The sequence below is a fragment of the Sparus aurata genome, chromosome 12 (genome assembly GCF_900880675.1).
Source record: "Sparus aurata chromosome 12, fSpaAur1.1, whole genome shotgun sequence".
NCBI lineage: Eukaryota > Metazoa > Chordata > Actinopteri > Spariformes > Sparidae > Sparus > Sparus aurata.
Window position 1 is genome coordinate 6,650,522 of NC_044198.1, and position 18,318 is coordinate 6,668,839.

General features: G+C 39.5%; 1 protein-coding gene across 1 annotated transcript in view; it reads left to right on the forward strand.

The window, feature by feature from the left end:
• cacna1bb (calcium channel, voltage-dependent, N type, alpha 1B subunit, b) overlaps positions 1 to 18,318 on the forward strand; it is a 177,491-nt gene that overhangs the window by 71,162 nt on the left and 88,011 nt on the right. The window contains exons 6-8 of the mRNA XM_030436578.1: positions 1,991 to 2,082; positions 2,314 to 2,466; positions 6,853 to 7,040. Of these exons, the coding sequence (XP_030292438.1) occupies positions 1,991 to 2,082; positions 2,314 to 2,466; positions 6,853 to 7,040 (433 nt within the window). The remainder of the gene's footprint in view (positions 1 to 1,990; positions 2,083 to 2,313; positions 2,467 to 6,852; positions 7,041 to 18,318) is intronic.

Consider the following 18,318-nt stretch of genomic DNA (forward strand, 5'->3'; position numbering starts at 1 on the left):
ACAATGGATAGATGTGAATGTTTTGTAGTCCTCATCAGTGTGTCATCTTTAAATCAGCTCTGATGTCTCACTTGTGGTTCCCCCCTTTAGCTGACTAATTTTAACTCCATATTTCCTATGGATTTCCATCCACATTTCCTATGGAGCTGGAGACTATGAAACAGTACAATAAATAAAATCCATACTTTGCATGCAGAAAATAATGAGAGCATTATAAAGAGCAGCGTTTAGAATTCAATCACTGTCTGAGAATTTAATCAACTGCAATGCCTGTGCATGGCATATGTATAGAACAATTTATTCCATATTACAAAAGAGGCACTTTCATCCCAGCTGACTGATTTCACCGTAATGATGATTCCCATAATGCTCAGATGTGCTTTATCAGTTACCATGCCAACTTGGAACCAGGGAGCGATAAGCGACCTTTCTTGTTTTCTACTTTTTCCTCTGCGTGTGTGTGTGTGTGCCTGCGAGCCTGCGTGCACTGAATCTCTTTCTGTCAGTCATGAGTGTACCCTCTACATAAAAGGTATTGTACCCTTGAGGTTTTTCTACCTGCTATGGGGCTCTTGGCAGTACTTAACTTTGAGGTATAAACATCACACCCGTGTTGTATATAATATCGATTACACTCAAATGTGTTTTTATTACAAATCACAAATATGGTTTCCAATAGAAAAGGGAAAGGCGTAGGGTTCGTTTCAGAACCGTTATGGACACATGGCTGGAGTGGAAGAATATGTCAAGAATTCAGATAAATCAGTTAATTGTTTGGTTAAATTTGCAAATAATGTGAATTTCCTTGCTGTAGACTGCCATCAAGGGTGTTCAAAACTGGACATTATATAGAAATGTATTTTTGTATTTATTCTTGTAACATCAATATAAAGACATCTCAAAATGCTGGAAAATGCTGGTAATATATTATTTTAGCTTCCTTAAAAGCTGATATCTTACATACACCTATGAAGCAGGTCTGTGTGTAAGAATGTATCTTAGTTTCCCGATCACATGAATATCATTCCTGGTCATGTTTCACAGTCTACCTCTTTTCTGTAATTCTTATTTTTATATTCCTCCTCCACTCTTTCTTCTTGACCTCTCCCTCTCTCTCCCTCTCTCCCTCTCTCTCTCTCTCTCTCTCTCTCTCTCTCTCTCTCTCTCTCTCTCTCTCTCTCTCTCTCTCCTTAGCCTGGAGCGTGTGGTTTTTTTTTCTGTGTGTTTCAGTGGAGCACTTAAGTCTCCCCCTCTGTGTACAGCCTGTAATGAGGGCTGCCAGCTGTGACTCAATGGCCAGTGCACACACACACAAACATGCACACACACTTGGACTCACCACAGTATGTCGTTCCTCCACTTGTAGGTAAAAGCTGATATGAACGGTACATGTCGTAATCAGACACATACATGGTCAACCTATAGGCTGCGCGTTTGTATGAGTGTGTGTGTTTGTAATGTATGCATGCATAAACTAAAGCTCTTTTCACTGTTTACTATGTTTCTAAGTTGAATTGGGTTTGGATAGAAGTGTGAGTCACCTCGGGAGACTGCATATTTTCATGCAGTTATTACTCAAGTAATTGATTAGTTGATTGATAGAAATAAAATCTGCATTGATGTTGGTCAGTGTAAAATAATCAGTGTAAATATCTTTTGGCAGCCTACAGAAGCAGTTTGGAGGACTTTGTGATGGACATTTTTCATAGCGTTCTGACATTTTATAGACTTGAGGATTAATCACAAAATTTTCAAGATATGAAGAGATTAAGCAATAATTAGAATGAAAGCTGTAGTGCTGAAGTAATTAGTCATTACTCATTAAGATTTACAGGGTTTTTTTTTTGTTTTTAGATTTTTTTGGGGAATAAAATCAAAAAATGGACAATGCAATATTTGCTTTATAGTTCAATCTTAAGTGATTGATAAGATTGTTACAGTGAAATATTGTGCCACCATGCTGATTGGATGTTTGTCTGTGTATATACAGAATTCTGGCCAAAGTGGGTTCGGACTTTGACCTGCGAACACTGCGAGCGGTGAGAGTGCTGAGACCCCTGAAACTCGTCTCAGGAATCCCCAGTAAGTGATTATTACAGCATATGAAGATATAATAATGATTATGATAAAAACAATAGGTGGAATTCTACTGCAGACAGTTCTCTCTCTTATTGTTCTTTGCTTTGATATGTTGATCTTTTCTCTATCATGAAATATATTGATTTTAGATTTTTGATGTTGGAGTTGTTGTTTGTTGTGTTGCTGCCAAACCTCTGAGCTGTCTACTCTTCCCCATCTTTCTCTGTCTCTCAGGTCTCCAGGTGGTGTTGAAGTCCATAATGAAAGCCATGGTACCTCTGCTTCAAATCGGCCTGCTGCTTTTCTTCGCCATTGTCATGTTTGCCATCATCGGGGTGGAGTTCTACATGGGCAAATTCCACCACACCTGCTTCAAGATAGGCACCGGTGAGAGCGACAGCTTGGCTGTGGCGTGTGCTTGTGCAACAACATTGATTGTCAGCTGAGTTTATGCCAGGAAAAGTTTTTTCTTTCCGCTGTGCTGCTGTCTTTGCTATAGATGACAACATATATTGCATTGCATATGTATGCAGGCTCACATAAATGATTCATAAGTTGTGCATGTACTTGTGGCTCCATGAGTATTGACACATCCACATCGCTGGCAACCAGTGTGCCTATATTAACGTAACAAGAAAGTGCATAGCAGAATCTTTGACAGTCATTTTTCACATTTTGACTTTGATGAATGGTATTTTCACAGTCTTGAGGTTTGATTGATAGCTTCTGCTGTAACTCAATAGGGATGCGTACTCAGCCTCCCGATCGAATGCTACCTCAGGCATCAATGAGATTGCAATTCACTAGTTCCACTTTTCTCTGGAAACAGAAGTGTGTGCTAGTGAGAATATTTAAGCAATTAAACTGGACAGGGTACTCTTTGCTGTGTGTATTTATTTTCCTTAATTTTATCACTTTAAAGTTTCCATGTTGTAGAAACTGAAATTTTCGGTCTTGTTTTCTGATTATGAAGCAGGTCTAGGTGCGGTATAAATACAGTAAAAGTATCAAAATGCTCAATCAATGGAGAAATGCACACAGAACAGCAACTATGCCTTCTAATGGCTGTCAGCAGCTGTGGTTGCAAAAACATGGGCAGAGCTTATGTAGAACACAGTGGGTGACCAATCAGACCAGACTGAGCTTTGGGGCCTTTAAGAGGCAGGAGCTATAATGGAACATTCAGGTAGAGGGTGAATAGAAGTGCTGCAGCATAGGAAAGAGAAGGAAAATGTGTACATTTTACATTAAAGCAAGTATACAACATCAGGCAGTCACAGTTTTCCATTTTTTGCACAAAAATCAAATCTTGAAATGCGGCTTTTCTAAAAATGTGTTATCAAACACACTGAGCATCAAGTTGGTGCTTCCTAGTGAATTATGAAACTACAGAGCCATGACAGTTTAAAGAGCAGTGTAGGCCTGCTCAAAGTTTCTTTCAGCCATCTTCATAAGTGATATCAGAAAAGAGAGTCTCAAGAGTCTGTGGTCTATTTTTTTTTTATTGATTGATTTTTGTTTCAAAAGGTATGCAAAGCCACCAATTTATAACTTTGCACTGATTGCACACACAGTGAGATTCAGTGCAATTCCATCACACATCAAACATTTCACACAACTCATCTCCAGTACACTATGCATTATGCACCACATAAGGGTGGCATTATGGCTGATAGCTGAAATTGTTTAATGAACGAAGCATGGTGCATTTTAGAAGAGATGCGTGGTGCGTTGTAAGTCCGTTTTGAATCACCAAAATCCCTGTTGTGTGAAAATAAGAAGCGGGGAGAACATTTGAAAGATAGACCTCCTCCCCTGTGTGTGAGTTAGCGCAGCAGCAAAACACATTTCAAATAAATCACAGCCAGGTCACAATTACAGTGTTATTATTATACTACAGCATTATAGTAATTATAGAAAACAGTCAGACTGGCTTGGCTGAAATTACCCATTGTGTAATGCAGTGATAAAAAATTATGAGAGGGCTTTATTTCCCCACTGCTGGTGTCAGAGAGAGTGTGAAGGCGTGACTTGAGGGTTATTGGCTGGGCCAGCTGTAAAATATGTGTGTCTGTCTATTGGGGTGTGTGTGTGTGTGTGTGTGTGTATGCATGTGGGTTTTTGTGTGCCAGCATGTTCCAACCCAGTCAGGGTTCTTGTAGTGGTGTGAGCAGTTGTGACAGGCTGCTAATGTACAGTATGTGTGAGTTATTTTAGTCACAGAGGCACAGCAGGGTCTGATGAAGCTAAGCAACACTGGTAACAACTTTCTCCGTGAAGGTTACTGTATGTTGTTTTTCTTTTGTGTGTGTGCACGAGTCATTTGGGACAATGCTGGATGAAGCATAGGGACCTTGTTTGTCTGGGGTTGTTTGCAGGTTTGTGTTTTAACATGTGTGTGGTTATTGGGTGTCCGTTCACCTGAGCACAAGCTTATTCAAGACCTTCGCTTTTTTGTTGTTTGCAGGTTACAGTTACAGATAAACATAATGAAGCATAGCGCAAATTCATGCAGGACACAGAAGTCATAAGTCCCAGCTGCAGTCAGCTGACAGCCAGCTGATCAGATCAGCATCAGTCACTGACCAACCACATCCACTCTTCCAAATCAGGCGGTCCATTTAAACCCAAGCCGTCATTCACTGATCTCTCCTTAAACACTGCCGCACGCACATCGCTGCTGCCGGCAGCTCGCCACCTCCACCCCAGCCTCCACTTGCTTAGCCTGAGTCTAAAATGGCTTAATTCATCCAGTTGCCTCGACTTTACTCCAGGGGGTATGCATCGCTCTCCCTGGAGTGACTTAGCACGCTGCTTGTCAAAATCCGGGGAGCCTCTTGAGCGGAGCCTCTAGCACCAAGCCTAACTGTATATCATTTGTCGCAATAAATGATTCAACCAATGACGAGAGTGTTTCTGAATGAATTATGTTAAGCCATTAGTTTAGTTTCACATAGGACAAACACAGAGGGATTGAAATGGATAATTTTCCTTGTGACTTTAATTAGATTATAACAACTCAACAAAGTCAAAAAAATAGTTGAAGATCTTGTATAGTCTTCTGAAGATTTAGATTAACACTGAGTATTAACTACTTTCAACTTTCCAATTCCCACTTGCAGTGCTCATTGCATTGAAATTCTGTACTGATACTCATGGTTCACTAAAATATTTAATATCTAGTTTAAAGGATTCTGTTCAGATGCACATGAAATATGTAGGCCCCCTAACAGGATGACATTGAAAAGCCAACATAATTATGAAAAATGTCCTTGATCCTGACTTTCAGATAAGAAAAACATTTTTTTGGATCATATCAGATTCATCAGATCATAGATTATATTTTACATAAATACAAGTAGGTAGGCACAATAAGAAGTAAAAACAGGAGCAGTAACACCATCATTTCCATTTTGAATTCTAATTAGGAACAGAACCCAGTAGAAAAAAGCTGACACCTGAGACTATCCTATATGCTCCATGGACACTGAGTCTGGCTGACAAAGCACCTGTCAGTAGGAAGGAAAGGACATATTTTACTGGAGTGACACCAGAGGGATGTTGGCTGTGCAATCTGGCTCTGCAAATCATCGTTAAAACTTGTGATCGTGGTACTATCCCTCATGAAACGCAGGGAGCACAAGGCATCTGTTATACTCAGCACTTTTATTCTTTATTCTGATCCCCATCTGCTGACATGTGTGCCAGCAGCGCATCCTTTAAACAAACTCTCAACACCCTCCATGTACTTGGGTACTTTCTCTACAGCTCATTGCTGCTTCATAATCCCTGAAAACTTGAGCACATAGATGGAACACATCTCTATACATTAGGCAGCATCCACAATAAGCTGACTAAACCTGAAACACATCTCACAAACACAAACTCACAGCAGAGCACATCCTAATCACATTCTAGAGTTTGTTGTGGCACATAAATCATATCCTGTTTGACACTTTCTGCATTTATTAGTGTGTTGATTGTATCCTCTAGTACTTCCATTGATAAAGAGGCATTGTGGGATTTCAAGAAAATGTGTAAAAAAGTACTTTAGACTTCAAACACTAGTAAATCAAAGAAGAACAAAGTACATCAATTAAGAACCCCAAAAACATCTATATTTTCTATGTTTCTGTTAGGGGAAAAAATGGGGTAGCTGAAAATGGTTAACTTCCAGATGTTATGAGTGGAGAAGAAGGGCAGTGATACTGGCTGCTCGCTAGCATATCAGTGGCGCTTTGTTGGAGCATGGTGGCAAAAGTGAGCCACGCCACAGAGCAAAGCTCTAAATTCAGCCATTGATCTTTGCACTGACCTTCACCTGTGGTCTCAAGCATTGTGTAATGACTGAAAGAATAAAGCTGCAGCCTCACTCTCCATGATAAGGTTAGGAGGTCAACAGTCTGCACTGAGTGGAACCAGTTGAAGGCGGGGCACTTGAGGGGAATGTCCTAGCATGTTTCCCTTTTGAAAAGACTGATGAGTAATTGTTAGGAGATCATGGGACACACCAGAGTAACATGAGGCAGCTGGAGTAAGTAGCAGGGGAAAGGGACATTTTGGCTACTCTTTTGTCACCTCAAGAGTCCTGACATACATAAAACCTGTTAGCATTTGGGGGTCCTGTTGTCATTCCATCATTCAGTCACTTTCAGATCCATCCATCCATCTGACAGATACTTAGGAAATTATCAAATTTACAAGTTCATTTGAAATCATAAAACAAATCATATGAAACTCTTTACCTTTCTCTATTTATCTGTCTTTCATCAGATGAGACAACAGACGACTGGCCTTGTGGTATGGAGCCGCCAGCCAGGACGTGTCCGAATGGGACAGTGTGCAGAGAGTACTGGACGGGACCCAACTTTGGTATCACCAACTTTGACAACATCCTGTTTGCAGTGCTTACTGTGTTCCAGTGCATCACCATGGAGGGCTGGGTGGACATCCTCTACAATGTGAGTCAATCTGTACTAAAGACTTGATTTCTGATGGATTTATGTAGTTTCTTTCTGCCATTTGCTGTATGTTCTTAATCAACATCTCAATCAACATCTTTTCTCTGCAATTTTTCACTCCCTTGTGGCAAAGATAAAGGATTAACGGGTGTGTTTGTTGGTTTAACAGAGCATGGTTCAGAGTATCATAACAATTACCATCCAGACTGAGGTGATTATTCATGGTCCTTAGGAGATGATTTCTTTATGATTATTGTGACCCTTCGCAACATTGACTAGTACCACCTCCAGGTCAAATTTTCCTGTGGGCAAGTACGTAGGTCAAAGACAAGTTGTATTAGAAAATAACGACTGGATTCCATTATTAGTTGATGATATTCATGCTTTGCTGAGGATGAACCATACAATAACCTTCACATATACACCTCAAATATAAAATTATATTGGTCAGAGCACCATGAATCAGAATCAGAGAATCAGATAACCTTCATATTCCTCCTTTTTCAATTTTTTATTATTGGACCCCTCATGAGTATGCGTATTGTCATTCACTATCCCCAGAAGATGTTTCTCTGTAATTATGGTGACACTTTGAGTCTTTGAATGGAAAATTCAGTGGAAGATTTGAACTGGCAGTGGTACAATACAAAGATCAAAGTACGCACCATAATCATACGGAATCATCTTTTGAGGGCAATGAATAACCATATGAATTCTCATGAGGTGTCTGATAGAAAAAAGGTGGTGTCAGAGGTCAGTATGTCTTCCACAATCATTGCTATAGGGTTCATCCTCAGAGAAACATGAAACAACATCAACAACAAATGTCATGGAAATCCAGTAAGCATTTTTCAAGACGCCTTGTTGCAGGCCAAAGTGTTGGTCCAGTTCAGATACTAGACACTTTGGTTTGGGACAAGGTGTCTTGGAAAAATACTGACTGGGATTTTCATGAAATTAGATACTGATTTTCCTGCTTTTTGGAGGATGAACGCTACAGTAATGATTTTGGAGACCTTTGCCATCCTCAGGGAAAAAAAAAAACATCACTTACACACCAGATTTAAAATCATCTTGAGGTCAGAGCACTATGGAGTTATCTGAGAACATTCATGTTCCTCAGATGATGACGCTTTGGAGTTTTTCTTCTCCTGCCGATCTCAAAATGCCAAACTATCTGTTTTTTCTAATGATTAGTCATTCATTTGTTAAACATTTCCATACTCTAATGGAGATAAATCATGTTAATTTTAATGACCCCATGGACTTTCCTATAGCTTCATCCTCAAGACACGCTAAACAGTGTTCACCAAACCACTGGAGCTTATAGTTGGACTATCATATAGTGTTGTTTATACCATTCATCACTTTCAAATCTTTGTGTATAATGAACATTTCAGCCTCGAGGAACCACTAAGGGTGTGTTAAACTCTTATAAAACCATGAATAATTCATTCAGACAAGCATTTTGTTGAGCATACACATTCTTTTTTCACCACTCATGTGTTTAACATTCATATAGAGACACACATAAACACCTGGGAGCTGCCAACCAGAAAACTGTGACCACTGAGCAGCTTCCCTGGAGCATTTGGAAGATTGGTTTATTGCTGAAGGGCACCTTGAAGGTAGTTGGTCATGAAGTGGAAAGCGTTATTCATTCATTTTATACTCTCTGCTTTTCCATACCCGTTCATAGATTTAAACATGACACCCTCCACTCATAAACCTGCAAACCTAAGACTGTCTCATCTTTAACAACTTACCTGCTTTTGTGTATGTGTGTGCATAAATGCCAGAGTGCTGAAGCAGAAATGGTGAACAGGAAAACTTAGGCCCACTTCAGCGTGTCAATGTGCCAGTTTGGGTTCTGCATGGATGGTGAAATAGCAGCAGTGGCCCAGAGGACATGGTGTACCTGTCTAGTGTTAGTCCCCATGTACAGATGTATGCGAAGAATATGAGTAAGTAAGTTTATTTGAAACAACACTTAGCATATTAGTGTGTCAGCACACCTTACAAAAAAAAAAGAAATAAGACCATTAAAGGAGGGAAAGATACAAATATAAAATAAAAATACACATTCAAGCAACAAATACTAAATTGATTCACAGAAAGCTTATTTCCGTTATAGAAAAGGAAAAATCCAGGTTTGAAGTTTTTCTATTTTAAGAATCTCATGGTGTAAAAAAAAATGGAAGAAAAGGACAGGAACACAAATCTGGCTATAATCTGCATAAAGATGGAAATTTGCATTCACTTGACAGCGTAAATTCCCAATCGGGAGTATGTACAGTGAGGAAAGCTTTGAAAAAAGAGGGCAACTGAACTTCATGTAACAATACGTAGCTGGATACAAAGCAGAGATGTTATGGCCACGTGGCTTGTGTCTTACACAGCTGGGTCACTGAGACAATCCCCTCCAGGCATACAAGTTTTAAGTATTTTTTTCTCTTTTTCTCTCACCCAAACAGTTTTGTTATTTTAATACCAGCACCTCTTGTTATCAAAAACATGATAGTGCCTTTTAAAAACACATAATCCCAAAACACAAAAAGAAAAACAGGAATCCCTAAAGGATGAGGGACATCCACCCAAGCATAACTAAAACATGGCAGCGTGTCTTGGCCAGTCCCACAATAGCTGTCTGACTCAGAGCTTCATCTGTCTTATTTTACCAAAAGATGCATGCAAAATAAAACATAAGCCTCACATATTGGACAATAAGTACCCGCCAAATTAGGAAATCTGCTGCAGTTTTCATTTAAAGAATGTCCACACAAAGTTTAGAGAGTGCTGAAAGCTTGGAAAAATTGTCTCTGGTGCAAGGACACCTTGAGATTTTCAGAGTTTCAGTTAGAAGAGGAGAATTTAGAAGAACTTAGTATTTTAAATCAAAGCACCATATAAAATTAAAATGTCAACAATATTAAACCCCAGAAAAACTTACCTCATTGCGTCATGGCTCCTGACACTAATTTTCACCACCATCAGTGATGTAGAAGACCCTCCTGTCATCAGACATACATGTGAGGTTACGGACCTTTACAAAACACAACAAGGACATCTTGCTCTAAAAAAGACTACTTGAGTTGTGAGGTCCCCAAATCTTTTTTTTTTAATTATTTTTTTCAAAACAGGTCACTGCATGGTATTGATCACACTTGGCACCACCACCTAGCTACCTGCTTGCTTCCATTTGGAATCTTCTGCAGTCATAGTGAAATGCTCTACACTCTGTGTGAAATATGATCAGGTGGTCTTGATTCATTACAATTTACTTGAAAAATGTTGTTGCATTATATGCTGATGTTCTTCTACTATAGCTCCTCCACTATTTCCTTGTTTCATTTATCCAGTTTACTCTCCCCCCTCTATGTTTGTCTTCTTTTAATTCCCTCTCCTGCCGTCATTCCTTTTCCCGATGTTTCATCTCTTCTTTTCCCAAGAGATAGCAGCTAACTGACACTAGATTGTGAGCCACTTACAGAGCTATCTTTCCTCATTTTTCTTCTTCCTGCTGCTTCTTTCTTCTCCTTTCACTCCAAACATCACCTGCAGTTTTTTCTAGCTCATTATCCCAACTGCTGCAAACAAATATGATGTGATCCGGCAATGCCTTTTCTCTCAGTCTCTAGTTTTTCTTTGTATTTCAATCTTTTTCTTTCCGTCCTGCTCAGAGTCATTCCTTTTGATCTGGCAGTTATTTTTGATCCAGTGTTTTTGTGTGGTTTTTATTGCTATATTTCTTCCTGCCCACCTGTACTGGTAAAATTCACCATTCGGTCATCTCTCTTTGCCTTCTTTTTTTAACGTGGGAGAGATTAAGCATGGCCTTGTGGACACCATTCACACTTCCAGTTGGGGCAGATGAGGCTCATTTTGAGACTTTTTTAAATTGGTCTTAAGGTTGTTCTTCAGCCACACACTGACATCGTTGAACTCAATCAAGAGTGTTTTCAGTCTTCAAAGAGATTAATTAAGAGTGTAACAGCTAAATGACACTTGCCTCACACCTAGACATCCATCTGTCGAAGCTTTTGGTGATTCACTCACGGTAACGGTGGAACGTAAGCCATGGGCTTGTGTTTAAGTGTAAGCACAGGTATGGATATTAAGGATATGAAAAATACCTGTAAAACACAAGTTGCAAGAAGTAGCTTACACTGTCACTCTGACCTATTTACCTTGCTACATCAGGCTGCGGCAAATCATCTATCATTTGTTTATGTAAATATTGATATTGATTTAGGGACAATGACATCACTGGCTAGCTAGCTAGTGTTGTTGTTAAACATTTCTTCAAAATCTATTTACTCTTTGTCAACCATAAGCGGGGCTATTGACTTTGAATGTGGCTAGCATAATGTTGGCTGTCTAACTAACAGATGACACAATTAACACATGGAAATAGATCATTATTGTCTCTTTGTTTACTTTGCCAGCAGGACAATACCCTTCAAGATACTATTGTCTGATGTCAAGGCCAGAGCTGCCCAACGCTTGCATTATCCCTTACTCAACCGGACAGCCAAAAAAACCCCAGCTTAACCACTGTTCTAAATCTTTGTGCAAGGTTTATCTAACTGGAGTTTGCTAAAGCAGTGGTACTGTCTTTAGTCACTACTTCCTAACAACACTCCTCCTCAATGGTGAGACAGACCTAGACATGGGTTAAGCACAGCCTGATAATTCAGCCTGACTGACATGATGTTCATATGTGACACTTTGTCGTAGAATTTGGAGGTTTTTTGTTATGTACTGACCTAACCTATCAGAGGCCAGTGGCGTACCTGTCCAGCTGACACACAGTATGCTATACAGCTGGGTCAGTTCCATCCACCCTTGGCACTACTTTAGTGGCTGTTTTGCTGTTGCTATGTTTCATGGCTGTTAGCAGATACCATTAAGAAAGATGTGGTTGTAACAGACCATGCTTCCTCCTTGTCAGTTACTTTTATACTGAGACACATTACTTACATAACAACCTCTGGCTTGAGACGTTTCACAACCTGACCTTTCAAGAACTCGTGAGGCTTTTGTGCTGTAGTATCTAGCTAACTCAAAACACCCACAAAGTACAGGCTGACTAGAGAGAAAGTATGACCTCCAACAGTAAAACAACTTTTTGTCTTATTTGCTCTTTATTTTGATCTTTTCAGCCTTAGTTTGCGTATAGTGTATCCTTTAGGCATTCAGATGCTGAGATGTCGTGTTCTTGATTCCAAAAACAAGAAGTTGCAAAAAGTGGTGGTAATTGTTTTTTTTTTTTTTTTTTTAAAGTATTCCTATTGAAACGATGACACATTTTTTTAACTCATATTTATTGACAGCAGTCTTAGACACTTCCTGTAATGACCTGTAATTCACCATCTGAGCAGGGCGGAAATGTATCACAAAGTTTTCCCCAAAGAATATGACAAACTGAGGAGACACAAGGAGAAGTCAAGATAACATTATGTAGTGGAAACAAAACATGAGTGTATTTGTGAAAAAGCAGTGGAGCATGCATGTATGTCATGTATGCATTAATACCCTTGGTCTACAAATGTAGCCGCACTATTGGTAAAGAAGCAGGGGGATGGTGAGGTCTATAACATGAAACCCAAATAGCATCCAGGCCTGAGCTATTCTGTGGATTGTATACTTTCCTGTAACCCAGCATTAACCTTGTAGATTGATGACTATGTTACCTCTGCCCCGAGGGGGATCGCTCAGACCTTCCTCTCTAATGGTGCAAAAGAAAATGCAGAGTACCTCTCCCCATCCTCCCAGTCATTACCATCCTGCGCCATCTTCTTCTTCTTTCCTCATTGCCTCCTGTCTGCTGTCCATCCCCCCCACCTACTTCACAAGTTCACCTCCCCCAGGGAGGCCACAACCCAGAATCCTGTGGTTTCACAGCAGCTGATGTAGTGAAATGAATAAGTGCTGTGTGCCATGCTATGCTTAAGCTGGAGGGAATGGTGACAATGAGGGCGCATTCAGACTGGCAAACGCCCTCTGATAGTTTGGGCATGTTCTTGAAGGTGGATAGGGAGATGGAAAAACCTGTGAATCCAGTTTAAAGGCATATTAGACAAGAAGACTTTTAATTTTGATTTAATATTTGGAGAACATGCTCAGAGCCTTGCCAAACTCCTTTATGTGCATGAGGCAAACTCAGTGTAAAGGCACAGGAAAAAGTCACTTAGGCCTATTGCCGTGTACTGGCCAAGAGTAACACTCAGATTAATTTCAATGATGCTGTTGTATTGGTATAATGACACAGAAGTTTATTTAAAAAAAATGCAAAAAAAAGTTAATTCCGACTCTGCCTTTGGCCACGTGCAACGCCAACTCTGCCCTTTATTAAATACAGCGCTGTTTTTGGTTTGTCCCCTCGTTTAGGCTAATGGCATTTGAATCTGTTAGTTTGTCCGGAGTTACGTGTTGTTGAGAGACTTTGCTCACAGAAGTAGTACCCTGTTAGAAGGAGCTGGCATTTGATGGTCATTGGTGTGTAACAGGAGTCTGAAATGTGTATCTTGTGTCTTTAACATGAGTCAACATGAGTTTGTTTGTACTGTGACCACAATATTTCTGTAAACTTACAAATTAGTTTTAGTTGCCCAAACCAAACTTTAACTCCAGAGGTGGCAGATCACAAAACTCTTATATCACACCATAATTTACAGTAGGTAAACTTGGAAGGCAGCAACCTTTTCTGTCAATTAGGTACAAAGACTTTTCAACCAAGCAGTCGGATTACACTTTTTTGTTTCTCACACAACGGTACAACCCTGATTCCAAAAAAGTTGGAATGCTACGCAAAACATAGATAACAGCAGAGTGCAAGCATTTGCATAATAATGTGTTACAAGGTTGTGAACCTCGTCCCATCCTTGATTGTGAATGACTGAGCCTTTTGATGATGCCCCTTTTCTACCTAATCATGATACTGTCTCCTGTTACCGTGTTTACCAATTACAGTCTGTTGATGCCCCTTCCCCAGCTTGTTTGGAATGTGTTGCTGGCATGAAATTCACAATAAATATGAATTTGCAAAACTCAGTTAAGTTGATGAGGTAAAACATTATATAGATTGTATTCACACTAGTGTCAATTCAGTATATGTCAAAATAGATCAGCAAATGATCACATCCTCTTTTATGTGTGTTTTACACAGCAAAACAACCTTTTTGGAAAAAGGTTTGTAACATGTTACATCCTTACACTCAGTGAGAGAGTGTAAGGATGTCACAAAACTGAGTCAACACTCCATCTTGATGTTTTAATCATGAACAGAGCCGAGGAAAAAGGGAAGGCTTGCAAATGGAGAGAGATTTCAGCTTATGCTAATGATCATAATGTTGCCAGCTGCTGCAGAACTGCGCTTTTGACATGAGCAAAGTATCCTCCACTGTCTTCTTTAGCAACTAAACCACATGGTGGATGTTACAGAGAGGAAACAATGGAGCAAGGCCAGATTGTAGTGGAATACACATCTACAAGTTCAAACTACTGGTGCACGGTCAAATAATAAGCATTATCCTTCTAAATTATTCCGTCATGTGGTGGATTTCCTTCATTTTTCCTCTCTCATTACATCCAATTCATGTGTCCTATTAGACTAAAAGTGTTTCAAGCGAAAACTGGATCTGAATATACTTTTATGGTTTTGTTTTTCAACATTTGAACACAGTAAGTGATCTAAATTGCTTCAGGGCTTAGCAGATCATGCCATACTGTTTATCTCTCTCCAGGGCAAAACATGGTAACCTTCATTTTCACCTCCAGATCCCATTTTAGATATAGTTGCCATGTTATCTACATCCAGCAGCAACTAGATTGGATCTGACATGTGAAGTCTGACATTGTTCAGATTCTCTCTGTACCCTACAAGTTCTTGTAACCTCTTACTATACCAGGCCAGGTAAAATATTGGGGTTTCGAAAAAAGTTATGGAGTCAATCATGATCATTGTGGTAAGAAACATGAAATTAACAGTGGGTTACCTTGTCAAAGATGTACTTTTTTTTACCCAATTGTCCAGCCTGAACATGACAATAACAATCTATGACTTTTTAAGCTTCTGACTCATGACAAATGCTGTTGTTTCTCTTGTGAGGACACTAAACTTTTTTGAATTGAAAGGCAAAAATCACCATGCAGTGTCTCTTGAGAGACTCTGACAAACATCGAATCAGACTTTTCCAGTTTTAACATGATTCAGGTACCATCTTGACATAATCCCACTATCCCATCTGTCTCCAGATGACAGTGATCTACAAAAGACAGCAAAAGGCATGCATTGATTCTCTCTGAATGCTGCTTCAGCTCTCAGCCAGTCAGCAGGGAAGTGACACTGTTGTAGCAGCAGTGAGATGTGTGGGTGGTTTCTTAGTGTTGATAATGTGGCAATCTTCGTTTCATGCCCCGTGGTTTTATCACATTTCCTTTGTCAAATTAGAAGCAGCCCTAATTACCTCTGCTGTGTCATGCAAGTAATTTACACGTCACTTAATATTTTTTAGCTCTAATTTCCAAAAAGGTAATGTCACATTTTTCTTTGCACCACTCAGAATTTAAAAACCTTGCTCATGCTGTGAAATATTACAACATTTTTGTAATGAATTACATTTAAGCAAAACAAGTAACATAAAACAGTGACTATCTGTCGTCTACACCATACACTACGTTGATTAAGATCTTGCATTGTGGCATCCCTTTTCTGTCTGTGATCTATTGCGTATTTTAAAGTGTGTGTGAGGTGCTTGGGGTCACAGGCACCTTCATTAGAGCTGTGTGAGTGACAGAGATAGGTGCACCTTGACTTTGTCAGGTGACTTCTTGTGCTGTCATGGCAGTTCTGTTGCTTGTCAAATCTTTGTTAAAATAGAGCAGCACAGGGGGGTGGTTAGATACTGTCTAAAGGTTCTGTAATATCTTGCCATTTGATATCATAGAACAGGGGTACTCAAATACAAATCTTAAAGGGCCACAAAGATTTTTTTCAATAACTCAAAGGTCCATGTATTGAGGTCGGTCAGGCCACATGTAATAATACTGTAATATTCAAAAAAAAGTGTCCTTTTCATTCGAAACAACAAAATACGAACTAAAACAAAATGTAATTTCCATTTTAACATAAATTAAAATACATAGTTGAATATTTCCTCTTTTTGTTTGACTTCAAACATTGTGTCCATCACTTCAGAGAATCCTGCTTGCTGCTTGATATGACGATTTCAGTGCATTTATTTGTGTTGTGCTTATCGCTGCATTTTGAGGAAATGTCTCTTCAAAATACCTATGCTTCGTCTCATAATGCCGTTTCAAATTGTAAATCTTCATCACAGCTTCTCCTGGCATATTGTTACGCCCCTTGTGGACTGTGGCGCAATGACTCTTGGGAATTCTGTTGGTGTAATTATGGTTCGTGAATGCGTTTGTAAATAAGATGATATGTAAGATGGTTGTGGGTTAAATCACGTCATTTGTTCTGTGATGAAATGGTGTTGAGTTTTAACAAGGATGATAAAAATGTTGGCACCTTGAGTGAAAGGGTGTTTGCCGGGAATAACTCGCCGTCCGTTACACCTTTTCTGTGTTTGAAAATACATACGAAGACTAGGCAGAACTTGTTTAAGTACATTAGGCCAAGTATATGTTACTGCTACACTGTCAGATATGTGGGCCTAGTCGTGATTGGAAGGAGAAAGAACGCAAATTTAAAGTTCCTATTTCTCTGAGTTGCCGATTTCACTGTCCACTTTGTTATAATAGTTTACTTGGAAACACGCCATTTTCAATCTCTTACCAGCGGCAAAATGTGAATACGTGAACTGCTTCGAAAACGAAAGTGAAATTTAAAAGTTGCGGTCGCAGCGGTGAGTGACCCAGCTGTCTATGTGTCGTTGGCATGGAGACAAGTCCCGGTGTACACGTGCTGACCCAACCAAAACACATGGTGAAGGAATAACAGTTCGGGGGCCACAAACAGGAGGCCAGCGGGCATGGAAGATGTTCTGAAGTTGTCACCTCCAGTTCAGTGTGGACAAGCATATGCTTGTGTCCACCTATAATGACATCCCTCGATGTTTACTGTAGATATTTGTGAGGTAGCATGAGGTGTTTAGAGACTGGGATTTAGAGATTGAAGAAAACATATATAAAACAGTTTTATGTCTTGTTTTTTATATCAAAGGGTTGTTTTACCACAAGGGGGCATGGAGAACAAAACAAAAATGCTAACGGCTCCATTGCTGTCATGCTTTAATGCTATATACAGATGTTATGTAGAATCCATGAGCAAACTGTTCCCGATTTACACATCTAGCTGACCGAGTGACATTATCTGAAGTCATGTTTATGTAGAATAGTAGATGGATATATATCATCTGATATTCTGCTGAATGTTAGCTAGTCGCTAACTTTACCTGTTTGCCATTTATTGCTGGGAAAGTAGAGTATCCTTCAGCAGGTTTATGAAAGCTTGTTTTCTAAATACACCTGCCTGCAGGAAAATCAATGAGACTAAATCATACAGTAAATGTGTCATGGAACCAAACCTTCAGCTAAACAAGACTTACCATCAGTGGGCCCCATTTACATATAATTTGATCCAGTATCTATATAAAAGACTAAAAGTTAAGGAAGTTTTAATTTGTCGTTTTTAATTTTCGTTAATAACACTTAGATATGGAAGTATTATGTATTACAAATCTGATACAAACACATGTACAGTAATAAAGCAGCAGTAAGTGATTAGACTTTTAGTGGTTGTAGTGAGGACTGGCTTTTTCTGTCAAAGTGCTACTAAGGATGTAAAGCTGTTACTTATGAAGTAAGTGTAAAGTAAAACACCATAACATTTGCTATGAGGCTGTTTTGGAACTTTGATGTGAAAAAACTTTGTTTCAACACTGGTCAGCTTTTTGAAGTCAAACTGCCTGATTAAATATAACTAAAATGAGCCAGGAGCAGATTAGTTCACCGTCAGGAGAGGAGAAAAATAGTCTGAGAGAGATGATAAGATCCTCAAAGCGTTGTTATGATTCGTTCTCCTTCTTCAAGTAGCTCTTTAAGGACCTTTTGCTCTCTGTGCCACCAGAGCTGTTGAGCACATTCACCGCTGCTTATTGTGAATGATTCAGGACGGTAAGGAGCTGCAGAATTGATTCAAAGTGGCTGTCTTCATCTCAGCAGGTTTTCCTTGGCATCAGAGAAAGTGTGTGTATACAGAACATGTGTGTGTGTGTGTCTGTGTGGCGGCAGCAGCACTGTTAACTGAGAG